Source organism: Pseudorasbora parva, chromosome 21, assembly GCF_024679245.1.
Source record: "Pseudorasbora parva isolate DD20220531a chromosome 21, ASM2467924v1, whole genome shotgun sequence".
In the NCBI taxonomy this organism is placed as follows: Eukaryota; Metazoa; Chordata; class Actinopteri; order Cypriniformes; family Gobionidae; genus Pseudorasbora; species Pseudorasbora parva.
In genome coordinates this window covers 3682214-3696258 of record NC_090192.1, presented here as the reverse complement: position 1 = coordinate 3696258, position 14045 = coordinate 3682214, and the positions used below count along the sequence as shown (strand labels likewise).

Genomic DNA, 14045 nt, shown 5'->3' with positions numbered 1-14045 from the left:
TTTAAACCTTCTGAAGCCTTATGATAGATAAATTTAAGCCTGTCACTGAAAGGGCCTTATTTTAAAGGACAACTCCAGTGAGAAATGAACCTGGGGTAATTAACACATGGTTACCGACTCTGGGATGCGCTTTCATAAAAATTGAATGTAAAGAGTTTTATCTCTAAAAACAGATTAGCTTATAACGCTTGTCTATGGGGCGCAGAGTAAGTAAAATTAAATCGCTAGTTAATACCACTAACAAGGCTCAAAATAGCCTCACACTAACACAGTAGCATAATGAGGGTCCCTACATGCAAACCGAAGCATTGAGAACTTTGTAAGTGTACACAGTTTAATAAGAAGATACGTTATAAAGACCATTTTGGAAAACAGCGCCATTTTGGAGCACAGTCTCGACGAGTGGAGTGACAAACGCTGTGCTAAATGAGCTGGTCGATAGGAATTAAGATTGTGAAATTTAAAGGGGGGGTGAAATGCTGTTTCATGGATACTGAGCTTTTTACACCTTTAAAGACTTGGATTCCCATCCTAAACATAGACAAAGTTTCAAAAACTAATGTTGGACGTTTGATGGAGTATTTCTGTGTTAAAAATACTCCTTCCGGTTTCTCACAAGTTTCGGCGAGTTTTTTTCGAGTATGGGTCTACTTGACGTTAAATAGAGCGGAAGGTCCTTGTATGGGCCGTATGGGCTCTTCTCCCGGTAGGGTGCGCACGCGCGTGACTAGAGCGAGAGAGGAAATGCACGCCCATAAACACTCTCAGGTGCAGATCCAGTCCTCCGTGAACACTTCTGTCGCGCCGCGCTCCACTTTATTCCTATGGGTGACGTCGAGCGACTTCAACGCTTCAGCACAGCATTCCGGGAAGGCAGCGCTGCATTTGAACCGATTTGAACGCAGAAATGACGGAAAGCTTCAAGGCATCGCTTCAGTCGCGTCGCAAAGTGGATTTCCACGGTCACTGCTGTCACAGGACTTCACCAAATCATACCAAAGAAGTGTGTTTTTGACGGAGCGGTCCCAGCGATAAAGGTTCGGTCCTGCTTTGGAAGCAGCCGGTGAGTAAAACTGTTTCAAATGTCTCTGCTATTGGCTACCGTCGCATGAGTAAACATCAGTAAACGACACGATCGCGTGCTTCGTCATTCAAATGCGCTAACGGTTACTCCATTGTTGTTCTGTATAACGTTACACTATTCTGACTCTGACGTGCAAAACCGTTTTGCTTGCTACCTTTAAGGTCTAGTCACATACAATAGTCCATAACCCGAATCATGTCCTCATAAACTGCGCGCAAAGACACACAAAGACCCCTAAATACAGTCCATACCACAGAGACGGACATCCTGATGTTGCCGTTTCTCCTGTTCAATTTATTTCAGCCTCAGATTTGATTGTGGATCATTATCTGTATTAGCTGAGATAGCGATGGGTTTCTCCACGCTTGAGGACGTCACCGCTTTGTGCACATTCGTCATTCTTTAGCTCCGCCCACACGATACGTAATGTACTGTCTTTAGAAAATGTATTATTCCCTCAATTTTTGGGTGAACTGTTTCTTTAAGCATTACATAACAAGGCTAAAGTTATTACATTTATATAAATTCTCCCTCTAGAATCCAGCATGGCAGTCAATACACAACAGTAAGATGAACCTCAGTGTAAGATGAACCGGCAGTCATTCTGTGGGCAGCGGGTGCATGTCGAGGCCAGTGCATCAGACATGCTAGTATTTATTGGCTGCCATGATGGTTGAGCATTCTCAGTCCCATGCATTGAATGACAGCCGGTGCGGCTGCTTTACTGCCGGCCCATCTGTGGACGTCCATCACCTCAAATAGACCACGCTCCTCTCCACTGCCACCCCGGACTCCCCCTACAGCTAAAGAGTCCAGTTGTCCTATTATAGCCTTGCCTGCTCGCTCTGGAATAAGAGGTTGAGTGGACATGAGAGCCTTTTGGAAACGGTGAGACCGGGTTGCTAAGGATAGAGACTCGTCTGCCCTCTCCTTGTGACCTTCCTCCCCTTGAGGTTAGCAGATGGTAAAAAGGAAATGCACTTCAGTTGCATACAGTTTTCTCACTGCTGACGCAGACTTTTACAACTCAAATATTATTAGGAAGGGACTTTCCCCATACAACCACATGAATCATGTACAGGAACAACATACAGTTTGTGGACAAAACATAGGCATGTGTGTGTGTGTGTGTGTGACCTGTATATGTTGCAACCCAGGCTCATTGGAAATACGCCACTCTGCCTACATTTTTGCAAGACCCGAAATATGTACCTCCAGGTACGTTTACCTGCACTTTTTGGGTGAAACATCCACCGCTGGCGCGAAGTGGTAATATTTTTTCTCCATTCCAGATGCGCAACATGACATCATGACTTTGCGTAAACATACACGCACCAACCTGATCTCACAGAATGAATATTTATAGCCTCTTTTTATATTTTGGGGCAACTAACTCCACTCCTACCCTAAACCTACCAACTCTCAATAATATAAAACACGTAACAGGCAAATGTATAAATCTCAGGTTCAGAAAATGTACCTTTTAAAGATGATTGGTTTTGTGGTCCAGGGTCACACACCTATTGGTTAATTGTCCTGATCATTGTTCACAGGTGTCTTTTGTCTTATCATTAGTAGTGTGTGTATTTAAGACGGCATGTTTATCATTAAACTCCACTTGGGTTCATCTGCGCTTGCCATCAGTGGGTCCTTCATTACAGAAAGCTAGACCTCAGCATGTTTACGTCAGGGCAATCGTCCCCTGGATGATTATGTAGTGGACTTCAATGATGTGACATTAAAGGACATTTTTAAAGGACAGCGACGTTGTATTTCAGGGGTTGTGCATTTTTTTGGCAGGAGGTGAATCTTCCTGATGGTGCCACCGTATTGTTTGGCTATACTGTAAAAAATAAATAAAAGTCTCCAATGGAAAAGTTTCAAGTGACTGATCACATCTAAATTGTTTAGTTGGTCGAATTGAAATTATGTGAATTGATGCAATTTAATTCACAAAAATTCAATTTGGCCAACTGAAAAATTTAGATGTGATCAGTCACTTGAAAATTTTCCATTGGAGACAATATATATATATATTTTTTTACAGTGTAGCATTCCCCGGCTAGCAGTGACTTGCATGCTACAATTTTGATAGGAATACAATGTAATACACACCTTATTTTCATTCAGAAATTTCCCTCAGGGAGTTTTCTCTCAAATCAGAACATAAAATGACATGTGGATCCAGTTTTTATCAGGCTGGCACAGACTACCCAACATTGGGTTACGTTTGACCCAGCACTGGGCAGGTATGTGTTGACCCAGCAGCTCAGATACAGAAACTGCACTGGGTAAAAATATAAAAAATAGGCTGAAACCAGCATTCGGGTTAAAAAACAACCCAGCATTTTTTTGTGTATATTCTCTTCAATGCTATCAATAGAGTTATCATGATCTGGCCTTTACTGTTAACTTTGAAAGTCTGACCCTGTACAGTGGAGAGTCAGGCGTGTGACAGATAAGCTGAGATATGAAAGGTGTGCCAGAAAGAAAGACAGGCGATTACTGTATGAAATACAGACAGCTTTAAATAGAGCCACTTAAATAACTCTCTATGATACGGTGTAGGTGTGAAGAGCATAGCCTAATAAACAAATTTACATAATGAAGCGTTAAGACAGAGCCTAAGCAAATATGTTTTCCTCCGTCAGAAGCAGAAGTATTAAGGACACAAGCAGGACCTGCTTAACAACTGTGGGCATTCTGTCATGGTAATCAGACTCCATTAGCCACTCATCCTACACTTTGAGTTTGGTGACACTGCTGTGGGGTGATGCAAGCTGCTATATTTACCTCCCCTGTTTGTGAGAAAAATGACTCCTACTCACACCAGCCACCATACAACAACATCCCATGTGTCCAGAGCTCTGTGCTAATGTGAAATGTTGTAGTCTCTGTAGGATTGGAGAGGGATAGACGGCTAAGGTCCTCAAGCTACCGCTACCAAAATAGCAGATGACCATTTCTATTTCATCTGTCGCCCACTCGACACCAAACAGTCGCTCGGTTATTTGCGCTCACAAACTTCTTCCTGTGTTTCACCGCTGGCCTTGCCGGCAACTATTTCGGTAGGGTGTGTTCGGTTCGTTCTTCCTCGGCCTCCTTCAAGTGCTTACTTCAACATGGATTTCTACCATGAGCTTCAGGTTGTGTTCAGTGAAGAACATTATCATGGTGCTCTTTTATGGAGTAACAGAGAAGTCTGACTTCTCTTGGTGGCTTGTGTGAAATTTACCTTTAAGGATTTATCCATGGATGAAATACAGAACTTGAAATAAGGTATGGAATAAACATATACAATTTATGTCAAATTAATTGTAGTTACTTACAAGCTCAGTTTGAAATTTTCTTAAGGTAAATGATATTTCCCTTTTAGTTATAAAAAAAGCAACGATCTGTTCTGCTCGTTCACATTTTCATCATTTTATGATAGAGAGTCTGTTATTTTGAAGAACTTTCCTTGAGGTTAGTCAGGGCTTTATCACTGTACTGTAGATCTTCTTTCACATAAATAAAGTAACAGATGTGGGGAAATTACCAGACTGCAAGTTGATACAGAATTATGGGCGGTGGAAAAATGTGCTCTGTCCAAATCTTCTTGGCCACTTAGTGCACGCCTTTAAATGCTCATAAATATATCTCGAGATTTGTCCTTGCATGGTAAGCTCTTGGTCTTTCTGAGATGACGTCCCAAGAGTCGCACAGAAATGTGTAATATTGCTATATTGACAGATATGTGACCCTGGACCACAAAACCAGTCATAGGGGTACATGTTTCGAAATTGAGATATGTGGTATACATCATATGACAGTTGAATAAACAACTTTCCATTGATGTTTGGTTTGTTTGGATGGTTGAATATTTAACTATCCTAATAGCACAATATTTGGCTGAGATACAATTATTTGAAAGTCAGGAATCTGAGGGTGCAAACAAATCGAAATATTGAGAAAATTGCCTTTAAAGTTGTCCAAATGAAGTCTTTAGCAATGCATATTACTATAATAATACATTTTTTATTATACTTACAGTAGGAAATTTACTAAATATATATTCGATTAGTTCACTTCACAATTAACAAAAATTCCTGATATTTTACTCCCATCTAATCCAAGATGTTCATATCTTTCTTTCTTCAGTCGAAAAGTTTTTTGAGGAAAACATTTCAGGATTTTTCTCCACATCATAGACTTCAATGGCAACCAAAATGTTGAAGGTCCAAATCAATGCAGTTTTTTATAGGGCTTCAAAGGCCTTCAGAGGCTCTGTGTGAATCCAGACAAGAAATATATACTTTTTAACCTAAATTGCTCATCTTGCGCTGCTCTGCGACGTGCCACGGATTGCACAATTACGTCGGAAAGGTCACACCAGAAGTACCGCCCTGTGTTTACAAAGCGTTTGTGTGAAAACTAATACAAACATCCTTTAGCAAAAAAAGGTTTAACAATGATGTCGGACATACCTGAAGTTGAAGATGGAGTGTTTTTGGTAAATGGCATTTGTATTGGACCTCGCACGTTGGCTTGGGGCGGTGCTTCTCCCTACGTCTAGCGAGACTAGGGGTTGCACTGTCATGACGCTTTAAGCTTGACGTCGACTAGTTGCTGGCCTATAGAGGGCGCAACAGGATAAGCAATTTCCTGACACGCAGGCTCTGTTTTGAACAGTTAAAAATGACAAATAAATGCATCCTCCGAGAGCTCTCCACAAGACATGTTTGATTATATCATCTGGATGCTCAAAATTGATCAGGAGAATGCACGCTTATTGTACACGTAAGTTAATCATCGCGCTAATTGTGCTGCATTGTAACACACACACATAGCCTGAGCACATGGAGATTGCGCGCCTCACACAAAACCATTCAGGAGCAAAGAAATGTATTTTCAACGCAGTTCTGGGATTTAAAATAGTTTAGAAACTGGAAAGTTCTAGCATATATTTCTTGATAACTATAACTCACAGCTTCACTATTAGTAGAGACGCTGCCAGGTAGAATTAATTCACACACAATCACTTACTAATGCATTCATATACAAATCTTTATTGTGCTACTTTATCTGTGTCTTATTCAGAACGAGCAGAAATCTGTGAGAAATATAATGACCATAAGACAAAAGAACCGTAATAACCTTATGGGCAGCGCTGTGTCATATGCTATAGCTGTCTGTGCACAAGAAGACCCGTCTCACCCGACTCGCGTCTCAGCTCAAGGTTCAGGCTTATTTGTCCATTAATGACGTCTTCAGCGACTAGTCATCTCGACTCGACTTTCATCACATAAATGTCGACTTTAAAAAAAATGGAAGTCGTTCAACCCCTAAGCGAGACCTTTCCGATGTGATTACACAGTCTGTGGTGAGCCGCAGAGTAGCTCAAGATGAGCAATTTAGGTTAAAAGTATATACATTTAGATTTTTTTTTTTTTAAATGGCCGATGGTTTGGCTAGGTAAGACCCTATTCCTCATCTGAGATCGTGCAGTCTCTGAAGCCCTCTAAACACTGAAAACATTGATTTGGACATTCAACATTTGATTGCCATTGAAATCCATTAAATGGAAAAAAAAATCCTGTTTTCTTTTTCTCAAAAACATCATTTTTTTTCCCGACTGAATAAAGCAAGACACAAACACCTTGGATGTGATGGGGGGTGAGTAAAATATCAGAACATTTTCATTTTAAAGTGAACTAAACTAGTCACATAAGCTTTGATGAGTGCTGGTAATGGATTCAGGTCAGAGGATAAATATGGGTTAATGAGTTATACCAGGATCAGCCACACAGTACAGCAGCTGCAAAGAAACAACTGCATGATGACTAATTTGTGTTGTTTGGATTGCAAATCATGAGTAAAAATTGTTTTGACTCTTTGACTTCTTTGACAAAATGCAACAATGATTTCAGGTATAAAAGTATTCTATTTAAAAAGTAAATCTGGGCACACCTAAGAATCCTCTGCATAGTTTGAAAATCCATTTGTTTTAAACGATTGCCAAGGGTTATGCAGGTGGCCTGTGTATGTGAAAGGGCAGAGAGACATCTGCCTTCTTCTAAAAATAGTTAGTGTTTGGCATGGTGTATCTTTCTTTACTGTACATAGTCACAGACTGGATTACCAACCACATCTGAGGTCAAAACAATTACAAGAAATATGATTTTTGGCTGTCATTGCACAAACTGACAACTTTATTTTTTTGCAGGAATATCACAATGTAATTTCCAAAATCTGGTGATGGCAATGCAAAAAGTGTCAAGCCAGGTCAATTCTGCATCAGACTGAAGGAACTGTGCAAACGCATTCATCATGAGCAACCAGGAAAAGCGTCACAGGACGAGCATGCAGCACCTCCGCTATCTCGATAGCTTTATGGATGAAATAGACCGCGAGGTCATGAGCCTGACGGATCGAGCTTTCAAGAGTCTGTGCATTGGAGATGAAGCAATCTACAATGACTCCGAGTTTTCCCCCTCTCCAGTCAGCTGCCACAAGCCAGTGGTGGAGGACGTCTCCAAAAAGATGTCTCAGGACAGCTCATGTTCTGCTGTCAAAAAACTTAATTCTCACCCCCTTAATGGAGCGAATGATTTATTGAGTAGATCAAATAAGCCATCCAAAGACTCTGCACTTTTTGCAGTATTTTCAGCCAAAAAGAATGGTGAGAGCACCAAGATGACAAACGGTGATTCATGGGATAAATCTGCTCTTCTCAGCATCCAACGAGAGCTCTCTGAGTTTTCTTCAGATTACCACAGTTTAACAGCGGAACATCTTTCCCAAGCCAAGAACCATCTCAAATCAGATGAAAAAGGATCTGCCAGGAAAAATGCATCGCTTTCCTCAGGAAAATCCTCTAAGAGTAAACACTGCAAAAACAACAAACTGAGAAAACTGAATTCCATAAACTTTTTCCTTCACAGTGAATTCAGCCCATTCTTGTCATGGGGGGATTTTAATAAATTCTCCATTGGTCAGGAGCACATATCGGAGATTTTGTTAAGCAATAGGCCACCTGAATGGTATGACTCACCTCTCTACAAAGAATTAACTGCAGCGCACGATCACTTTCAATTAAGTTTTCCCCCATCAGAGGAAAAAGAAGTCAAGAAGTGTCCGAAACAAAGTGAGACTTATTCGCTTAAACCACAGCTTGCGTCTGTACAATCCACCGCACCTAGTGTACCCCCGAAACCAGAGAAAGAGCACATCCAGAACAATATTCCCACAAAAGCTCCTCCGCTTACCTCTGAACAGAGATGTAATTCAGAAAGGGCAGAACCGTGTGTTCCCTGGCGAAAAAGCAGAAGTAGAGCAAAAAGTGCTGCTCCTGTGGGGCAGTCCATCAACTCAGCTTGCGAGAGGACAAGCGCCGGAGAAAGGAGTGCACAGGCATTTAAAGAAGTGAAGACAATAGAGGACCAGACCTCGGCTAGTTCAACTCCTTTTAGTATTTCACAGCTGTTGACACCAGTGATACCCTCCAGACACGGGACAGGAACCTCAGAGATACTGCAAACTGTGCTCTCACCCACCGCCCTGGAGGTTCCAGAGAGAGAAGTGCATCCGTCACCTGAGATTAAGAGAGAGGGGTACAAATCCATAGCATCAAGCTTGTTGTTCAATCTCAAAGACAACAGAAAACGGGTTAAGACAATGTACAGTCCACCTAAGTTTAGAGGTCTGGATGTAGCGAATCAAAGCAAAGAGTCTCCCCAGCCTGAAATTTCAAAAGATGGCCTTGAAATTCAAGATATTTCAGAAGTTACAACTATTTCACCAGCTCGTCACAAAGCCATCGTCTCTCAGATGAGTCCCTTGTTGGAAACTGCAGACACTCAAACCTGCTCTCCTGCAAATGGCGGGATGCTAGATGACTATTTGGCATTGAGTCTGCTTCAATCTGGAAAATTAAAATCAAACCGGAGCCCTGCGGGTAACAAGGCGCATTACCCATCATTACAACTTTACAGGAAAACTAGTCCTGAGGAGAATAATATTACGGCAAATGCTCAAACTGTGGTTGAAACCACTTCTCAGGTATTCACCAACAAAGCCAGCAAAGATCATGACACAGAGCATAATTATCCAAGTAAATTATTTAACGATGCAGAGTTGCAAAGCAAAAATAATCCCTTAAAGTCAATGCGTAATGCCCCAAAACCCACTGTAGGTTTAAATAGCGAAATATCTCTTGAACACAAATCTGGTAAAAGTCCAAGTGTAAGTTTAACAACCCTGGAAGAGCAAGTCATTAGTGATGGTACAAATCAAATAAAGGACAGGTTGAAAACTAGAGGAATAGTCGATGCACAGAAAAGCCCTGTTAAAGACAAGGAACCACACAAAAAGGAGACAGGAGCAAAGCATGTCTTTTCTGCCCGACAGAACAACTACATTAAAAGTCAGAGATTTGTAAGTACAGATGATGACAATCATCACGATAATGATACTTCTAATGCAGAAAAGGGGCTGTTGACTATTAAGGATAAAAATGAAAATGACAAGCGGTCCAGGCATTCCAAAAATACAAAAGCAAAAGAGATAAGGCAAGAGGAGCCTATTGCAAACATGCATAAAGATAAAGTAATGGATCCACTACTGAAAGAAAGGGTTCATGTAAGAGGAGAGGCTAAAGACCACAGCAGTATGACATCAAAGAGCGGTTTGGAAACTCAAAAAGGAAACCCTGACACAATAAAAAGAAACATTTCTGAAAAGAGAACACTTTTTGCACCAATGGAACAGGTGCCAAATAAGACAAATGCACCCTTTAAGAGAGAGAATGTTGTCATTGATAAGTACGACCTGGCCAAAATGGCTTTAGAGGAGGTAATTGCTGAACGAGAGCAAAGAAAGTTGAAAAGTAAGGCTGTTTCGGATGCAGGATGTTCACTCATTGATGTAAAAAGAGTTGATTGTGAAAAACCTCAAGGTGGTATTGAGTTATCCAGTGGAGAGGACCAACTGTCTAGTAAGTTCATGCTGAATGAGAGAGGGAAAAGTGCAAAAGAAGGCAAAGGTCAGAATACTGCATCTGCTTTTAAAACAAATTGGCAGACTGTTCAAACGATGTCAGAAGACATGGCCAAACAAGTTGAAAGTCATGTGCCTGAGGTAAAATTAGCCAGGCCCTGTAAGCAGGAAGCATCTATTGGGCAGTGCCAGCATGCAGGACCTATAAAATATACTGAACGAGACAGATTGTGCCAAGACAATCAAGAAAACAGCACAGATAATGTAAGCAAGGATGATAAAATATGCCAAAAGAAAGAATTGGTTAATAAAAATATAAGTCAAGCAAAGAAATGCACAAAAAAAGGTGATCATTTGAAAAGTAGCAACATTCACAGTGTGGGACAGTTTGAGGAAGAGTTGGCTGTTAGTTCCTTTAAACCTGAGATACCCCCAAGAAGAGGGAGAAGTAATTCCCATAGTAATGAAAGAGTAGGGGAAAAGACAGAAAGTAATTCTGACTTTAAAAGAGATGATGACTCTACAGTCAAAACGGAGGAAATGGAAAGTAGGGAAGTTAACGAAGTTCAGTCAAGTCGATCAAAGAATCGAGGTCCCGTTAGAGGAAATGTACTGGCTCTGAAAGAGAAATACGACAAAGAAAGTAAGGTGAACCTCAAAGGTCAGCCTGTTGAAGGTGCAAGCTGCGAAAAGTCTATGGAAGAGGAACCCAATGAAAAGGCTCCAAAAGACAATATGAAACATAAATTTGTCCCACCGAAACTCACAGTCAGTGATCCTGAAAATGAGACTTATTCCATTATCTACAAGGAGATGGATTCAGAGATTGAACAAAAGTCTAACAGCTCCTCAAAAGAATCAGAAAGAGGTGAGGAACATTCAAAGAGGAAACACAGTGTCACCCAAGACTTCCGAAAAGCTATACGTGATCTCACAAACAACACAAAGGAAGAAGTGCAAGACAACAAGGTAAAAACGAATGAGAAGGAAGAGGGTTCTGTAAGTTCGAAGGAGTTTGGAGACAAGCAGAACAAATCCAAAGGTCCTAGTAAAAGTTATGTGAAAGACTTCTTTAGTGGACTGCTTGGATTTTCAAGCTCAGAGAGGGGAAAAAATGTAGATGAACATGAGGAGGAACTCTCTGAAACACCGTCATCAGAGTCTTTCAAAACCGATAATGTCAGAAAGGACAGCGTCACAGTATTCGATATCCTTGGGCAATCTCACACTGTATCCTCATCAAATGGTAAACGAACACATCACAGCAGTCGATCTTCAAACTCAAGTGAGCTCTCTCTTTTGCATGAATCACAAGCTGAAGAGTTAAGTAAAGCAAACGTCTGCTACATGAAAGAAAGAGTTGATGGAAAGGTGAGGGAGAACTTTCAGAAACCAACAAAAGATTCCTGCTCTTTAAGCAACCATGAAAGTGAGTCAGATGTTTCTGCAGCGAGTGATGTGGACAAAGGGGGATGGGTGCACAGCTTGATTGAGTCAGCTAGACATTTAACACAGATATCACACAGTCATGCTTCCTTCAAGGATCAACTAGAAATAGGTCAACTGTCTCAGAAGGGCCAGTTGAATGGATCTGAGAAAGAAGAGGAAGATCTGGACCTCCGCAAGGACTGTGTCCATCCCCCAGTTGCCATGCCTGTTAAATCAGTCAAGAGCTCCCAACCAAACCCACCAGCAATGCATTTCTTGTCCCTTCCGGCAGTCAAAGAGAGAAAGCTGTCAGTTGGAAGTGTATCTGTGTCTGAGGAGGAGGAGCGGCGCTCTGCTGTGAGCACTTTATCTGAAGGCCTGGACAGCTATGAAACAAGTGGAGGAGATGCGGCGGAGGAGAACAGTTCGAGCATTGCTCCAGTAGAGGATGAGGAGGGATCTAAGGCACCGAACGAGAGATCAGCTTCAGCCTGCAGCGGCAATGACAGTAATGGTCAGAACAAGCCACCTGTTGTACCTCCAAAAACCGAAAAGGCTCTACGCCGAGCCATGAAGCTCACCACACGGAGGATACAAAAGGCTGAAGCTAAAAGCAAATCTGAGCGTAAAGGCAGGAGCAGTGACAAAAGTGTCAGTCACAAGGCTGAGAGGAGGCACCACAGCACTGACAAAATACTTGACAGATCACTCAGCAGTGACAGAATCAGCAGTAAACACAGCGAGCATCTTAATGACACAACTGAGCCCAAAACTCAAAGAAGCAAGAAGCATGATAGATGCCATAGTGGTCACAAGATTCAAGAGAATGAACCTAGTACAAAACTGCAACATGCATCCAAAGACAAAGAAAGACAAAGCAGTCAAACTGCTGACTCAAAGGGCCATCGCACTGAGAAAGAACAAGCTCACGACAGGGATTATTTGGAGAACGGCAATATAATTAATGATCGTTTAGGTCGAAGCAATGAAAAACTCTTGCCCAAGAAACTAGAACGTAGGACTCAAAGTCTGGATAGATTTCTAAGGGAAAAACACGAAAACATGCCAAGTAGCACTGGTACGTTTTCAACAGAAGAATCACAGTACTCTACTCCAAAGGCATTACCTTTGCGCCACAACAGCATCGATCATACGTATGCACCAACCACTAATCTTGTAACACAGTCCTTCCCAATCACGCAGAGGAAGCTTCTACAGGACCCTGACTCAGGACAGTACTTTCTGGTGGATATGCCAGTACAGGTCAAAACCAAAACCTTCTTTGACCCAGAAACGAAAAGTTATGTGCAACTACCAGTACAGTCTCCTGAGGCTCCATCAATGGAGGTTATGAACACACCATCACTTATGCTTTATCATGGCTTTGTTCCAGTGCCTGTTCCATCACAGAAGTCTGTCGTCAGGACGGTGGGATCTATGATTCCTCCCGATGACCTGGAAGACTTTGAACCTAGCAGGACACAGGACTTTTATCAGATAAATAATGAAGAGGTAAATCCTTACATTGAGCCTGTATATATATCACAAGAACACACACCTGAAGAGGAAATTGATAGTGTGAGATGACAACATCCAGACTGAACCAGTGGATGGTCCAGAGGTTGAACGTGACTGATATCAGGGATTTGTTTTGTTTGTAGACGAATGCAGTTTTCTTCCAACTTGCAGTCTGGTGTGACATGGGCAAGTTTTTGTAGTATGTATGCTGTTCTTCGTTTATAGTGCACAAGACGTGGATTGTACATGTTTATTTCTTAAAGGAAGGCAATTACCTAGTTCTCTTACTGTTAAAAGCACTTGTCTGGAGGTTGAGATTTGGATTTGCGCCTTATTGAAAGTAGTTTTGCTTTCATAAAAATATTTAACAGATTATTTTGATACATCTTGTATTAGAGGTTTGGAAATACATTAGTCCGCGGCATTTTTCACAGCTGAAAAGTATTGTAAAAAATTATTAAATTAATATAGTTAATGTGTTTTATATGCATAAAATTGAATATTTGACAAATGCTGATTGCATCACTTTTCGGGGTGCATTATGGAATGAATCCATTCAAATGGATTGTAGCTTCAGAAAAGAACCATTCCAATAAAAGCATCATCAATTTAATTTTGATTATCTTACTTTCTTTTTTCCGAAGAAGAATCACATTCAGCTTTTAGTCACAACAAGAAAGCCAGAGTTTAGAGTTGGAGTATAAAGTCACTGCAGATTATTCTGAAAGACTTAGATAGGAAGAGACCATTTTATCGACACAGTGACCAACCATAACAAATTACATTCCAATGTACACTACCATTGGACTAGCCTACACAAAAATTCAGATACTCACATTTAGGAACAAATCGGTTTTCTCTCATACATCAAGTATGTAAGTGCAATTTTAAATATATTTCTGAGAAGTGCATAAAAAGTACAGTGGAAGTGTACTTTATTATTTGTATACTATATATAATAGCACACTTCAAAATTTTTTTCAGAAGGGTAGTTAAAGGTGCACTATGCAGCTTTCCGTCCACTGGAGGGCGCCTATTC

The 14045-nt window shown here is 41.1% G+C and overlaps 1 protein-coding gene across 1 annotated transcript; it reads left to right on the top strand.

Moving 5' to 3' along the window:
- The first annotated feature begins 3808 nt into the window (after positions 1–3808).
- On the top strand, positions 3809–13599 carry LOC137056144 (putative protein tag-278). The gene is made up of 2 exons (XM_067430130.1): positions 3809–4363; positions 7290–13599. Exon 2 carries the CDS (start codon positions 7394–7396, stop codon positions 13073–13075), a length of 5682 nt encoding a protein of 1893 aa, XP_067286231.1. The 5' UTR covers positions 3809–4363; positions 7290–7393; the 3' UTR covers positions 13076–13599.
- The last annotated feature ends 446 nt before the right edge of the window (positions 13600–14045 follow it).

Bases quoted from the DNA above. Each gene is read 5' to 3' on its own strand.
- LOC137056144 (XM_067430130.1), top strand. From the start codon at position 7,394: ATGAGCAACCAGGAAAAGCGTCACAGGACGAGCATGCAGCACCTCCGC.